At 41.5% G+C, this 15,407-nt stretch overlaps 1 protein-coding gene across 1 annotated transcript; it reads right to left on the reverse strand.

Annotated features, from left to right (window-relative positions):
- Nucleotides 1-263: 263 nt before the first annotated feature.
- Nucleotides 264-9,441, reverse strand: LOC140243715 (betaine--homocysteine S-methyltransferase 1-like). The gene is made up of 7 exons (XM_072323375.1): nucleotides 9,426-9,441; nucleotides 4,819-5,009; nucleotides 3,535-3,729; nucleotides 2,213-2,324; nucleotides 1,519-1,715; nucleotides 985-1,066; nucleotides 264-553 (listed from the first exon to the last, which is right to left on the reverse strand). The coding sequence occupies exons 1-7, from the start codon at nucleotides 9,439-9,441 to the stop codon at nucleotides 264-266; spliced, it is 1,083 nt and encodes a 360-aa protein (XP_072179476.1).
- Nucleotides 9,442-15,407: the final 5,966 nt, after the last annotated feature.

Here is a 15,407-nt window from a genome sequence, read left to right on the forward strand (position 1 = left end):
TTGGAAGGATTTTTTTGTGGGCGTTCCCAAGTAATCTGAAGAAAAATAGAAGAAAAAAATCGTTAAAAATATATGAAATGTTTCTAGATATTTGTTTTACCGCAAACGCAAAAGTGATGTTGAGGGTATCATAAATCAACACTGATCAACATGCATTTGGATTTCAGGGCCCCTTTAACGATATACACGCAGGCCCCTCAGAATGATTTAGAGTCCCAGTAGTTTATCATATAGACTACTGCGATTTCTGCGTCGTTGGTATTTTATGCTTCTTTGGAAGAATCTCCTTTTGTTGACGTCCAGGAGAATCCTTCCGGTAAGTATTTGCTGTCCTGTGTGCCGGCATACATGTTCTTAAAGACGTCCGGCGAGTACTTTGAAGCCTCAGGCTGCCTCCCGAGTGCTTCGGCCATGGTCCTGGTGTAGTGAGGGGCGTTGCCACAGCACAGTCCCACGTACTGGATTCCGAGTTTTTGAATTTTCCGTGTAAAATGGCCGATGTCGTCACGACTGCACAGCCGACAGTCCATATTTGTCGGGTAGCAGGATGCTCCTAAGACATCAAAAGTAATGACAGCATGACGTAACACCGTGACGTTACTCAAACAAGTAAAATCAGATAACAGTCACTACATCATGGACCTCTTACAAGACAATGGCGTCAGTGTTTCAGTCACTCAAAACATTCTTCGGCCTACAACTTTTTTTATCCCATTATAGTGATTGCAGTTGCAATATTCATGAAAATACTCTATCCGCATTTTCTTGTACTCATTTTACAAAGTCGGAGTAGACATGAGCTTCACTCTGGAATGCTCTACCTTTAACTGCAGCAAATGATGGAAATGGACAGTGACTTCCTTTAAGCTTTCCCTGATTCTATGTGAACCTATCTATACTGACAAGTGGCTTCACAAACTAGTACTAGCACTTGTACTCGCAAAACTATGCGTCTTAGGTACCTACGACTCATGAAATGCACACCTGTGTATGGATCCTTCAGCTGCCATAACGTCGGTTCTTCTTCGGTCGTCCGGTATGGAATCGGCACAGCAGCCAGCGGAATCTGCATGCGAATAAGACATAGAGAGCAGCTTATTGCACACTAAATGTATATATCACTCTGAAGAAAATATAAATAATCTGTCAAAACAACTTAGGAAAAGAAGAAAACATCTTCAAAACAGGACGCTCAGCAGTAGATTCTACTATATCATGTTGCATGCTTTGCGTATAGCAAAGCCAACTCCTGTCGACCCTTTTCCCAAAACAAATCAACCACATCTAACATTCATTGTCTCCAAAATACTACGTACTTCTTTTCAAATTGTCCCAAATCGGAGTTACATTCCACATACCATGAAAAGTCATATAATCCCACGATGCCATACCAAACTTTCATCCTACCTGCATATCTAAGATATCAGTTCACCGTTTCAAAGTACCGTTCTAACTTCCCTTATAAACTTTGTACAATAGAATCGGGTTTCATCCCAAAGAATTACTACCGCTTATTACCTTAATTCCAGCTGCTACCGCCTCCTCCAGCAAAGGAATCATGGTGTAAGGACCCCGCATACAGTTGAAGCCCACAACGTCCGCTCCTGCAGCTTCAAGCCGCTTCAGGGCGTCAACGACCCCGACGTCGAAGAGGGCTGGTTTTCCTTCAGCTGTCTTCATCCATTTAGTAGAAAGTGTGATGACCGCCGGTAATCCTTGAATAGCAAATTCGTACTTGATAAGAAATTTATCATGAATCCTTTCAAGCACAGTCAAGTTCGTATTTGACTCGGCTGCTTCATCAGACCATGAACTTACAATAGGCACATGGTCGGGCAGTTTTCTTAATTTGCTCTGGATCTGCTATATGTGTGGATAGTGCAGGGCACTTTCGAAGGACAAGAACTTCATTTGCTCGTTTCAAGCGTTACCCACTTAAAGGAGAGACGTTAATTAATGAATATAGGTCAATCGATTGATTTATCAATTCTTTATTTCATTAATCATTGTTAATTGATCGATTAATTCCTCACTAAATCAGTAAACACACTCTAATCTTTGACAAATGCGGTGTCTTTTTTACATTCTTTTAAGCCTGCCATTTTCCTTCCCTGTTCTTCACCGGGATCTCGCGGTATTTTTCCTTGATTAAAATCAAACAGAAAAAAAGACGACAAGCAAATTATTCAACAATAAACAGCAGAATCCACACCTTTGCCGTATTCCTGAATACACTGTAAGGCTAGGAGCGCCTCGCCGAAGAATGAGAAAGTCTCCCCAATGATGTAGTCTGCCCCTTCTTCAACCGCCCATTGGATCTGCTCCTGTAATGAACACATGACACCAAACACTGGCAGTTAGACGTTGGTGTTAAAGCGTGCAGCTCGACGACATCATCTGCAACCAAAGCTATGGTTGTAACAAGTGATCGAGGCTGTGGGCAGATTATCAGGGCCCCATTTCATGGCAACTCTTGCTGGAATGGCAACTTCCCATGGCAACAGCCAATCAGGAAACTGGATTCTTGTCGTTACCGTGACAATTGCCATTCCAGCAAGAGTTGCTATCATATCAACTTTTCATGAAACGGGGCCCAGGTCGATTGCTATCGTACGAACAGCATCCTTGCGAAGATATATTGTAATTAATTCATGATTACAAATTACCAATGTTCATATCAATATGCATACATGAGTACGGGCACTCCAGGATTTGGAGACAGTGATGGTGAGAGTATGATCAAAAAACGATTTGAGCGCCTTATTTAGCAATAAGAAAATGCCACATCCAGTCATAGAGATGGAGAAATCTCATATATACACAGTGTCCGCATGCTGCAAGCATAAACAGATCTTTTTGGAGCCTCTTGAGTAGGTGACCTACTCTGAAATGAGATCAACACCCAAAGGTGTTGATCTTCCACTGGTGGTGACATAGCAAATATAAGACAAACTTGTGTAAAGCCAGTGGCAGATCCGGGCGGGGGCACACCGGGCGCCCCCCCCCCCCTATTTTATTTTTATTTATTTATTTATTTATTTATTTATTTATTTATTTATTTATTTATTTATTTATTTATTTATTTATTCATTTATTTGGTTAAAACAAAAAAAATGTAAAGAAAAAAATGGGGTGGGGGCGCCTGCACCCCCTTTAATTTTGTAAAGGCACTTCCCCTCCCCCCCCCCCCCCCCCACCTTTATGGAATTCCTGGATCTCCCCGGAAAGCGGATCCAGGATTTTTTTTTCGCCATTCGTTCTTTCGGAGAACAGCAAGGAGCTGGAATTCCCTGTCGTCGGAAATTGTTGCAGCACCATCTGTGGGAGCATTCCGTAACCGACTAACGGTTGATCACAGTGGCTAGTCTTGTTCTTCATATTTGTTATGTGCTTGTAAATATCTGTAAATAAACTGTATTATGATGTAAATAACACAGTCTGTAAGAATTTTCAGATTATTGAAGGAGGCAGACTAAACCTGAAGAAGAAGAAGAAGCGGAGCTGAAGTATGAGCGCTCAAGATCATGGATTTACCTTAAACATTGCCCTCGTTCTGGCGTGGCTCTCCTCATTGTCGGGGAACCAGTCGCCCGTGTTGCTGATGTCGCCGCACATTAGTGTTCCCGTTTCGTCGGCGACCTCGCGGGCCATTCTCAGTGCTCGCCTGTTGAGGGATTCCAGTTGTCCTTCTCGGTCCATTAATGTCATCTTCTTCCGGTTTGCGTAATACTTTGGGAAGCGGGCGGGTTAACGAGGGATACAAGCTAACGTTATTACCCAAATGGAAGGGTGAAGAATTGCGGATGTAGATGATACAAGAAAATCAGTCAATCAAACGATCTATCTATCTATCTATCTATCTATCTATCTATCTATCTTTAGAAAGAGATCGTGAGAGAGATGTAAGAGATACAAACAGGCGCATTCAAATCATGCCAGACAAGAGAAGAATTGGTGTGGATACGTGACAAATGTTTTGAGTTTTTGTTTGTTTGTTGTTGTTTTTTAGTCTGTTTACTTTAAAGCTGCGGGCGTGTGTCATCATGTTTAGTACAATGATTAATGCTTGATACCAAATGCCAACCCCACGTCTTTGTCTCTACGAAATTTGCGTAGTCTAATAGTTTTGTGAGCTCTTTTGATAAACTTAGGTTTCAAACTCTTGGGTAATAATTACACTGTCTTTCCGGCATTCCTTTCAACATCTTGGAATTAACCAATTAATTTAAAAAAAAAAATCTACTGAGATATGTAGAAACCAGACAACTTTTTCAGATATTTCTAAGCGAAGTCATAGTATGGGCCCTTTCATCGCAGTCGAAGACCCGAACCTGTTTCGTTTTCCTGATTTAGTTCTGTAATGCTATACTTTGGTAATATCTCTTCTGATGTCTAAAGCCGAAGGAACAAAAATGGGATTTAAACCCAGACATCCTATTCAGACATAAGTAATAACGAAAAAATTAGTAATAATGATAACGCTATAACACGATTCTGCGTTACTGTTGGAGCACAGATTTTTTTTTTCCATTGAGTATGTGCGTGTGTGTTTGTGGGAACTCTGTTTATCACCAGATTACAGGGTATTAAATACAAATCACTATTTGGTTGTTTGTTTTGTAACGAAATCTGAAATGAACAACAAGTTTGTTTGCTTATTTGCATACTTGTTCATTTTGGTTATGTCAATCTTCCAGTAAAAAAAGAAAAAAAAAATGGAACGTTTCATAGACCCGATATCTAGAGTTCATGGGTCTTGGGCAGACGGAGTAAAATCTATGAGGAATTTTAATCATAGTTTGTGCCTGGCGGCCATACCGTCAGGGCGACGACAACATCACTTCCGGCGCGAACGAAATCCCGGTACATCTGGCGAACTAACTCCGGGTAATCCATCACTACTTCGGGAACCAATGGGCCTGCCTTAACGTAGCCCTGTCTCTCAAAGGCGAAGCAATATCCCTCCGCGCAAATAAGTGTCTCGCCATCCTGCAGACGATCTCGAAGTCCTGTAGGGGTGAACGAAGAGTCTTGTCATGCATGAAAGGTATGATATGCTTTGTATGTACATAAGATATAGATACATATATATATATATATATATATATATATATATATATATATATATAGTTATACAGTTGCATATAAGATGAATATACGCAAAGTATGGGCTGATCTATTTCACAAGAAAACAGAAAGAAAAATAAAGTTCCATTATACACAAATTACAATTTCTATGTTGTTTTTCGTTTGTTGTTTTTTTTTTATACTGTGACATATCGGGAGAGTCCTGTCATATATTAACCTTGTACTACCATGTACTAGTATGCCTATCCCTTCATACACCCAGACCAGAAGTGTATATCGGCTAAAGAACAACAACAAACAAACAAAAAAACAAACAAACAAGCACATACACTTGTATAAGGATGTGAAACCAGAACAATCTATTCGAACTCTGGACTTCCTGCCCATATACAGCACAATACTCTCTTTATCAGGGGACCTGGAATCGACGCTGAAATTAGCAGCTCGTTTCACGCTCGCGCTGCAATGAAAGTGAGATCTAAACTACTCTTTTATCATCGTGAACGGACGGTATGAACTTTGTATAAATTCTATGCCCTCAAATACATGTGCATAATTATTCTTTCTTGATATAAAAAAAAAATGCAAAGGGGGCACCCGCTAATTTCAACTATATAATTGAAATGAAGTCAACGATTTTCACAGAAATATCAAAGTAGATTGTGATTTTAAGATATTGAGAACATTAGTCAGCTCAGTAATTGCAATGTCGTGTACATAGCTCTAACTACATGTTTTTGTTCACTTAATGTCTGTATATTTGCCAAAATAAAAGATAAAGATGCTTATCAAGTTTGTAGAATAACAGAAATATTAAACTCTGTAAAACATGGCGTTAGGATATAGGTCCTATGCTCCAGTTTATCAACCTACAATAATTGATTATAACCTTTATCAAGTCAGACAATGTTTTCAGTGACATTGGCTATACTTTTTTCTGTAAGGACATTTGGCCTCGCTCTGGAGGTGGTCTCGGCCGCGGCCGAGCCGCGGCCGAGCCCTGCCTCTTCTTGGTGTAAACGCAAACTGGGCCAAATGCGCGGCCAATTGCGCGGCCAATTAGTCTGGCTTCCAAACCCTCTGCCTGTATCTTTCGCTATTCAGGATATTAACCCCCTCAACGTCGAAAGCTAGTATAGTTTAAGGTGGTTTTGTCCTGCAAAGGATTTTTTCCTTCGGCAAAGGCCTTTGCCCGAACAGCGACTTCGTCGCCACGGAATTCATTTGGCAAAGGGTCTGAAAACCAGACAATACCAAATTGCGTTTGTTTACAAGCAGAGCGCCACTACGACAAAATATTGAAAGGTTTGAATCAAAAGCGCGGCCGAGCCCAGCAGTGTAAACGGACAAAATTGCGAGGCTCGACCGCGCAATTGAGGCCTCGCATTTGGCCTTTTGCGCGTTTACACTGAAGCGGGGCTGGGCTCGGCCGCGGCCGAGCCGCGGCCGAGCCCGGCCCCGCACTGTAAACGGGGTCCTAGACCCCGTTTACAGTGCGAGACTCGGCCGCGGCTTGGCCGCGGCCGAGCCCAGCCCCGCTTCAGTGTAAACGCGCAAAAGGCCAAATGCGAGGCCAAAATTGGCCTCGCATTTCGCCTCGCTCTGGAGGTGGTCTCGGCCGCGGCCGAGCCGCGACCGAGCCCAGCCCCGCTTCAGTGCAAACGCGCAAAAGGCCAAATGCGAGGCCAAAATTGGCCTCGCATTTCGCCTCGCTCCGGAGGTGGTCTCGGCCGCGGCCGAGCCGCGGCCGAGCCCGGCACCTTCTTGGTGTAAACGCAAACTGGGCCAAATGCGCGGCCAATTTTAGTCTGGCTTCCAGACCCTCTGCCCGTACTATTTCGCTATTCACGATATTAACCCCCTCAACGTGGAAAACTAGTATAGTTTAGGGTGGTTTTGTCCTGCAAAGGATTTTTCCTTCGGCAAAGGCCTTTGCCCGAACGGCGACTTCGTCGCCACGGAATCCAGTTGGCAAAGGGTCTGAAAACCAGGCTATACCAAATTGCGTTTGTTTACAAGCAGAGCGCCACTACGACAAAATATTGAAAGGTTTGAATTAAAAGCGCGGCCGAGCCCAGCAGTGTAAACGGACAAAATTGCGAGGCTCGGCCGCGCAATTGAGGCCGGGCTCGGCCGCGGCCGAGCCGCGGCCGAGCCCGGCCCCGCACTGTAAACGGGGTCCTAGTTCGCTCAACATATCTGTATGGCACCTTAGACCCCGTTTACAGTGCGGGGCCGGGCTCGGCCGAGCCCGGCCTCAATTGCGCGGCCGAGCCTCGCAATTTTGTCCGTTTACACTGCCGGGCTCGGCCGCGCTTTTGATTCAAACCTTTCAATATTTTGTCGTAGTGGCGCTCTGCTTGTAAACAAATGCAATTTGGTATTGTCTGGTTTTCAGACCCTTTGCCAAATGAATTCCGTGGCGACGAAGTCGCCGTTCGGGCAAAGGCCTTTGCCGAAGGAAAGAATCATTTGCAGGACAAAACCACCTTAAATTATACTAGTTTTCGACGTTGAGGGGGTTAATATCATGAATAGCGAAAGATACAGGCAGAGGGTTTGGAAGCCAGACTAAAATTGGCCGCGCAATTGGCCGCGCATTTGGCCCAGTTTGCGTTTACACCAAGAAAAGGCCGGGCCGAGACCACCTCCAGAGCGAGGCCAAATGCGAGGCCAATTTTGGCCTCGCATTTGGCCTTTTGCGCGTTTACACTGAAGCGGGGCTGGGCACGGCCGCGGCCGAGCCGCGGCCGAGCCTCGCACTGTAAACGGGGTCTTAGATACTGAATCCGCGGGACGACGTTGGAAAAAAAAAATTGAACTTTTTCATGTTATGCCACCACACCCCCCCCCCCTCCAAAAAAGAAAATAAAAAAGGGAAATGAAACAATTTCGTAAAGAATCTTTGATCACTCTACGATTATTGGTCTCGAGTATTTTTTTAAACAGAATGGAGTTCTTTCTACATGCAAATTAACGTCACTTCAATGTGTGCGTGATATAATACACTAAACACATGTGCTACTCTCCGATACAGTCAAAACAGCTTTGGCCAGAGTGACGGGAAGGTCATCGCCTTTATGCAGGTCACAAAAGTGGGTAAATAACCCGTCGATTCTGAATAAAATGTAATTATAAGCGAAATCTCTTCTTCAATCACAGATAGCGATGTACCAGACCCGTAACTAGGGGAGGGCGGCCTGTTCGCGGGTTCAAAATGACCTCACCCAATCCCCCCCCCCCCCCCCCGCTGGCGAAGGGGTGATCTTGAGCAAAATTCATTTAAGCTCAAAGATTATTTTATACCTCACCTCACCCCCTATGACCGTACGCAAAGGGGGGAGGTGAAGGCAGGGGCGGTTACCCCCACACACTTTTTTTTTTCACCACCACCCCTCCCCCTTTTTTTACACCCAGTTTGAGATTTTCAAATAATTTGATCAGCATATGTGAGAAAATAATGCAAAAGTTAAATGATTTAGGTTTTTTTTTGTTTTTGCAACTTGAGTTAAATAAGCAAAGCATCTACTAAAGCCACATAGAATGTACAAACACGTCGTTGGATATGAAATTCTGTAATTGCGCTATATCTCCTTTGTGTAGGAGGGGAAACATTACCTGTTTTTTTTTAATGTTGTTGAAGTCAAAGCGTCGCTTCTTTAATTACTATATGATGATATATCACTCATGACTTTATGACGTAATAATGTCAGCTCAATAAATCTCCCTATAGCGCATCCCGTATTCCATAATGTTTATTTTTGTTTTGGTTTTTATGCCACGACTTACACCGCACGTATACGGAATCAATACATACGGCGTGCTTTTATTGGGGCTAAACATGGTCCACAGATATGAGAATATGGATTCATGATCTATGCACGTTAGATTTGTGGGCTGCAGTTAGCATCATCTTTGTAATGGAAGAGATGCCGTCTAGGAAGTCGGTAGGCTTATCTTGATATCAAAACACAAATCCACGCTGGGTTAAATGAGTTGAATGGATTCTACAGGCGATTCACCACATATAGATGTTATTCAGAGCTAAATACACACAGGCAGGAGGTACAGTGTATCGTGTTATCTATCGACTTGTATGTAGTAGTGCATGGGTAAATACGTCGTTTATAACCTCCTGCATTAAGGGGGTTGGAATGGCAAAATTGTGTGACTCCAAGACACGCATTTCATGGAAAATTATTGAAGCGGGAAAGTGATAATAGTCCCGACAAATTTAAGCGTAAAACTTCGTAAATACGACGCCTACGTGCCCAGTTCACCCCTGTATCAGGTTGCAACAGAATTCATGGCGAATTATACGTATCATTGTCACCTACCTCTAACTTTCGACATTTTCCTCAAAGTTCCTGGGGTTGCTTCTCTCAACTTGCCACTGGATTCAGTGTTTATGTCCTCGCTGCTCGACCGTCGGGGTGGTGGAGGAATGCCGTTGTGTGTGTGACCCAGGTCTTTAGTCCTTCGGTGCACGCAACCTGGTGCACACACTTGCAGCAACAACACGGGGTATCATGGACTTTGCAGGTCCATGTCTATACCCGGGAGGCGTGTTTTTTTTAGACGGCACAGATTGGGGAAACTAAAAATCTATCGGGGACCCTATCCCTAAACCTAACCCTAATCCTAATCCTAACCCTAACCATCAAACCCTAACCCTAACCCTAACCCTAACCCTAACCATAACCATAACCAAAAACCCTAACCCAACGTTTTTCCCATAGGTTTAACACGCGCCATGCCCCAATCTGTGCCGTCTTTAAAAAAAAACGCACCCGGGAGGTGGATACCATGGTTAAACTAAAGGGGCGTGGGGAGAGTTCACCTAGAAGGTCCTTGGAGCTCCTTGTGCCGCGCATCATCGAAGTTCGAACGAACGGAGGCTATCGGGGCTTTGGAGAACCACTGCTTGTAGGCCTTACACTTGTTAAGAAATGGACCAGTCCTAGTCCAGTTGCTCTATCGTACCAAATATAGACCAATTCGGTTTGAGTACTATTTTTTGATGGTGATTTCTAACTGGGAACATCAACAATTCTTCACAAAATATTTTTTTTTCCACTGACATAACAACAAAAATGGCACATTACATAACCCATGGAAATTGTTTTTGTTCTTCTTTGGAAGCCCCCCCCCCCCCCTCCCAGTTATGGCCGCCATAAATTACAATGCTCTGAAGTCGGAGTCATCTATAGGCCTATACCAACATAGATCTGGAATAAGTTTATGAAAAATAAGCCATACAAACCTGTTACAAACTAAGATTAAGTGTAGTTAGTGATTGTGACTCCCTTGATGAAATGTAACTTAACTCGACATGTGGAGCCCTGGCACGATTCCTTTCAAATGTTGGCGGACAACATTTATCTTTATTCATTCATTTTAGGCCAAGTAAAAAAAGAAAGTAGTTTCTCGTCCGGGTTTTTTGAGCAAGGCGATGAGGGAGGTCCTTACTATTTGATATCTTACTATTTTTTCGAGGATTGTCAAAATGAAAGTAATATGTGTTTCTCGTCCGGTAATTCTGAGAAAGGTAACGAGAGAGGGCTTTACTATTTTCTATATCCAATTTATGAAATGAAATATCACTATGGTAGCTGTGTTATGAGAGACCAGGTCCCAAGTGTATGTCTTGCCTGCACTCTGTGTATTTTCAAACAAATACATATGTACCATACTTGAAATGAAACTTCATGCATGCAGAAATACATTTGCTTTTTCTTTCCATTACAGATGTCAAGGGAAAATGACCATCTTAAAACTGGTATTTAGTTTTGTAATGGCATTTCTGATACCAGTGTACTTGCAATTCTGATGTATTGTGTTATTAATTGAAACAGGTATAAAACATGTCTTTCAACAAAGTGTACGACTGAAATAAATTCCATGATATTCAAAACACTGCTTTATTTATCATTGGTGTTTGTGACTGTTTGTGTCCACACAGCTGGTATGTATCTGCATTTCTTCACAGTACAATGTAGCACATTCAACTGGAAACTGGCTTGTACAATAATGCAGATGGATGTCAAAATGATACTGATATGGCATCATAGCATTAAACATTTAAAGATGTTTCTTCATGTTCTAAAAAGACATTTGATAATCACTCATTTGGATGATGAATGATTGTATACCACACTACAGATGATACGACTCACGGCCGTGTCCGTGAATTTACATCGTATATAAAGAAAAGTATCCCGCAGAAATACGAGACAAACCAGAATCCGTGGAAAAGTTATTCATTTTGTAGATACACCCATTTAATAATATTTTATCTTCAAAATATAACAATACATCGCCGTCAGATGCAACGTTACAGAGCAGAGTGTACGGGCCTCTACACAGCTACAGACACGCACACTTTGCCAATAAACGGTGCGGCACGGCCACTGCATTACCGTACCTTCCGACACTGCACGCACATGCACATAGTCACAATGACAGGAAAATGTATACAAACTCCATACAATCCTCACAAGCATTTGTACAGTACAATTCATCCGCTTGAAATATGAGAAACGGGGAAAAATACGAACAATGCGCGAAATACGCGTGGAATATCAGCGATTGTTCGCAAAAATGTTGCCGCTATCGCGTTCACGACGTACCGAGTGCGCTGTACATCACAGCCCAGGCCCGCGCGCCCATCCAACTACAGTTCGACTGCTTTGTGGAGCAGTGTGAAATGGGTCTAGGGCAATTACCCCCTGGGCAATTACCCCGCACCCTTCCCCTGACCCTAACCCTAAACCTAACCCTAACCCTAATCTTTACTCTTACCTTACCACCAACCAGAAATTGGCCGGGGGGTAATTGCCCTCTGGGGGTAATTGCCCGGATACGGTGTGAAATGCATGCGTTATTACATACGCACTACAGAAGCTACAGCTGTACTACAGCTATGCCAGAGGACGCAAGGCGTAATTAGAAATGAGACATCACCATTGGTAGGTGAATATTATTGTCAATTTCTTTTTTCGGCGGCCGAAAAAATAGTAAATATCAAAAAAGTCGATTCGGCAACTGAAAATCGATGCGGCGGGGAGCGGGCTGGGACGAGAATTATGAATTTCTTGGTATTTTCAGCGCCATTTTGAAAATAGTAACTAGTAAAAAAATCGATGCGGCGGCAAAAATCGATGCGCGCGAGGACGAGAAACTGGTTTCTTTTTTTACTTGGCCTTATTTTGGCGCAGATTCATAAAACACATGACATTTACTGCAGTGGAAAAACCCCGTAGTCTTTCTTTAAGGACTCTAAGCAAGATTGAGCAGAACCATCCCCTCACAAACAAAACAAAACAAAACTTCAGGACTGGAGTGAATTAAATTGGTCCAATTAAACTTAACACAAAAATCAGTGAATCTTTTGTATATTTTTTATACTATTATATACATGTAGGGCCTATGTATATGTCTAATCATATTTACTATTAAACAAATGTCAGACATGCTTTGGCATAAAAGTCGGCTACAGTTTCTAGACCATCAATGTTGGCGCTAATTAACTTGCTAATAGCCCTTCACCCAAACTGAGTATAACGCAGTCAGTCTTTAGCGGTTGAAGTGTACTCTGGAAATCAAATTTGTGTACAGCTACAGACATACTCAGGGTATTTGTACTCGTTAAATGGGAAAGCTGGGAAATCTCTGTGTCAGTGGGATGAAGTTCAATTGAGCTCTTTTTCTTTTCTTGACATGCTAAAAAGTATACTTTTTATGACATTTTTTTTAAAGAATGAGATAGGTTTGCCTTTATTGCTTTAGCTTGAGCTTGCTTTGCAAGTCAATATTTCCTTGGCTAAAAGGTCTGCAGGTATAACTGTGTATCGGTAATGAAAACGGTTGTAGTTCTAGTGCACACACGCACACATAATGGACACAAACACACACACACACACACAGAAACACACACACACACACAACTCCCATATTTAATGAATCCTCGATTCAATAGGGAGCTTTAGATTTTAGACGCGCGGACGTTCAAAGAGAAAAAAACATGATCTGAGCGTGCGCAGTAGCGCGGATTAAGTTACTGCGCACGCTCAGATCATGTTTTTTTTTTTTCTCTCTTTGAACGTCCGCGCGTCTAAAATCTAAGCTCCCTATTAACAGCCTTCAAGCGGGCAGCTTTATAGCACCCAAACTGTCCCCTCTATGTAGTGCTTTTATTATTGTCGTGCTCTGATCCTTGGAGAAAGCTCCTTATAGTCGAGTCATAGCAGGGAGTTGATATCCCTCAGGGCAAAAGGAAGAAAAAAATATCAACAATGCCCCGAAAAGCAGTCCATTATATATATTTGTTTAATGTGTGTAGATGGGCCATATCATTACCATACTTTGGTGTTTAATGAAAATGATCGTACTGAACAACTTAACCATCATTTAACTATGTAATTATAGGGCCTACGTCATGTACGCTCGCGCAAACAGTCATAAGTCCTACACCCACACAGTCTAGACAAACACTTTTCGTTATCATAGTCAAATAGTGACATGTTACATAATTAACTCATAAGGTCCTGGATAATTTGACTGCAGAATTTTTCATCACGCCATCACTATGATTGGCAATTCTTATTTCTTTTACTGCATGTCGTAAGTGGGAAAAATTACGATATTACATTTTGATCCTCTAAAATGTGTTGCCAAATTAAGGATCAATTATGAATAAGGATTGCGACCATCAGGCTTCAGAAGTTCTGAAACAGGAGTAATGACTTACCGCGTTTGAGTATTTTTTTTTTTGTGTGTGTGTGTGTATGTGTGTGACATTGCTCCATTGCTTTACTTGTACCTCTTTATTCCTTCTGAATTGTTATGCCCACTCGTTCATGTATACGCACATATGCAAAGACTCATTAGTTGTTTTTTCTTATATATATATATATAATTTTTTTTTTTTACTTTTCACTCAGGGAGCGTGCTGATTATACAAACTCTGCTTTTTGTGCGACTTTCCTCCATATCCCCCATATTCCTTACTATAGTTGCGAGGGCTATTTCATTTCATAGTGAATTCACGATGACGAACTATGTAAATCACGTGTATCTAAATATTATACATGTATGTGTTTGTAGGTGCAGCTGTATACATGTACTATACTTTTGTAATATTATTGTTTGCATTCGTATCAGTGCTTCATAACATTTCACCATTTCACCTTCTTGTACAAATCGATTACGCTATATACTTTGCAATTATTTTGTATTATTTGGATATGGAAACAAATGAATGAAATGAAATTAGATTAAATTAATATATGAACAGTGAAGGGCTCATATGAAAGAGACTTTGATACTCGACCGTTATATGTAACACTATTAAAATGAATGATTAGATTTATGATCAAATGATACAATACCAAACAACAAAATGTTGTTTTCTTGTACCTGATGCTTATAAGTTAGTGTAACCGTCATCTACAGTCTTAAAATAACAATCAGTCTTCAAATCTCAAGTGTATTGCTGAGGTTTATTAGCTTTGCAATTCAACATTGATAGACGTCAAAGAGCAAAAGACAATAGAAGGAGAAAAAGAAACTGCAGAGTTGATACCAATTACAAAACAGAATATATTTGAACCCCAAAATATAGCAATGTCACAAGAAATCGTGTCACAGGCCTACTCAATCCAAGATAAAATTTATGTTTATTTTGATGAGTTTACCAATTAAATCACTGTAGTTATCAGTTTGTCTGTTATTAATCGTAGCTCAATAATGAAAAGACGAAATGATTTCTTTTCTTTTTTTTGCAATCATGTAGGTAACGGACTATCCAACACTTAAACAAAAATTGGGGTAAATCAGTTAGATGAACTTTATAAAGGTCCAACGAATTAAAATTTGCTGGATAATCTCTTAGCGCTCGTCTTACTCGAGCGTTTTGTGGCAATTATTCAAAAAAAAAAAAGTTTGAAAATGAAGAATGTTATTGATGTTAGGTAAGGTAAAAAAAATTTGTAGACTTTAAAGTATGTCAACAACCTCAGTGTTGTAGAACTCCTCCCTAAACAGGAATTCACGAATTACACGAGTGTCAAAAAAGAGACTAAAAAAACTTATATGAACAATGCTGTTCGGACGTCTCTAATGAGCGCGGACACTCAGCCTACCATGTGTTTTGCCCGGCAGTCCAATCAACACACATATTGTAGATATTGTGCTGAAATATCTATGTGCCACTTGTATTTTCCTATCTTATGTAGAAATAATTAATACTGCAAATATGTCTTCTATGGGGCCTACATCAATGTGCTATGATCATAGTTCCTTTCTGCTGTCAGTGTCAA

Source organism: Diadema setosum, chromosome 20, assembly GCF_964275005.1.
Source record: "Diadema setosum chromosome 20, eeDiaSeto1, whole genome shotgun sequence".
Lineage (NCBI taxonomy): Eukaryota > Metazoa > Echinodermata > Echinoidea > Diadematoida > Diadematidae > Diadema > Diadema setosum.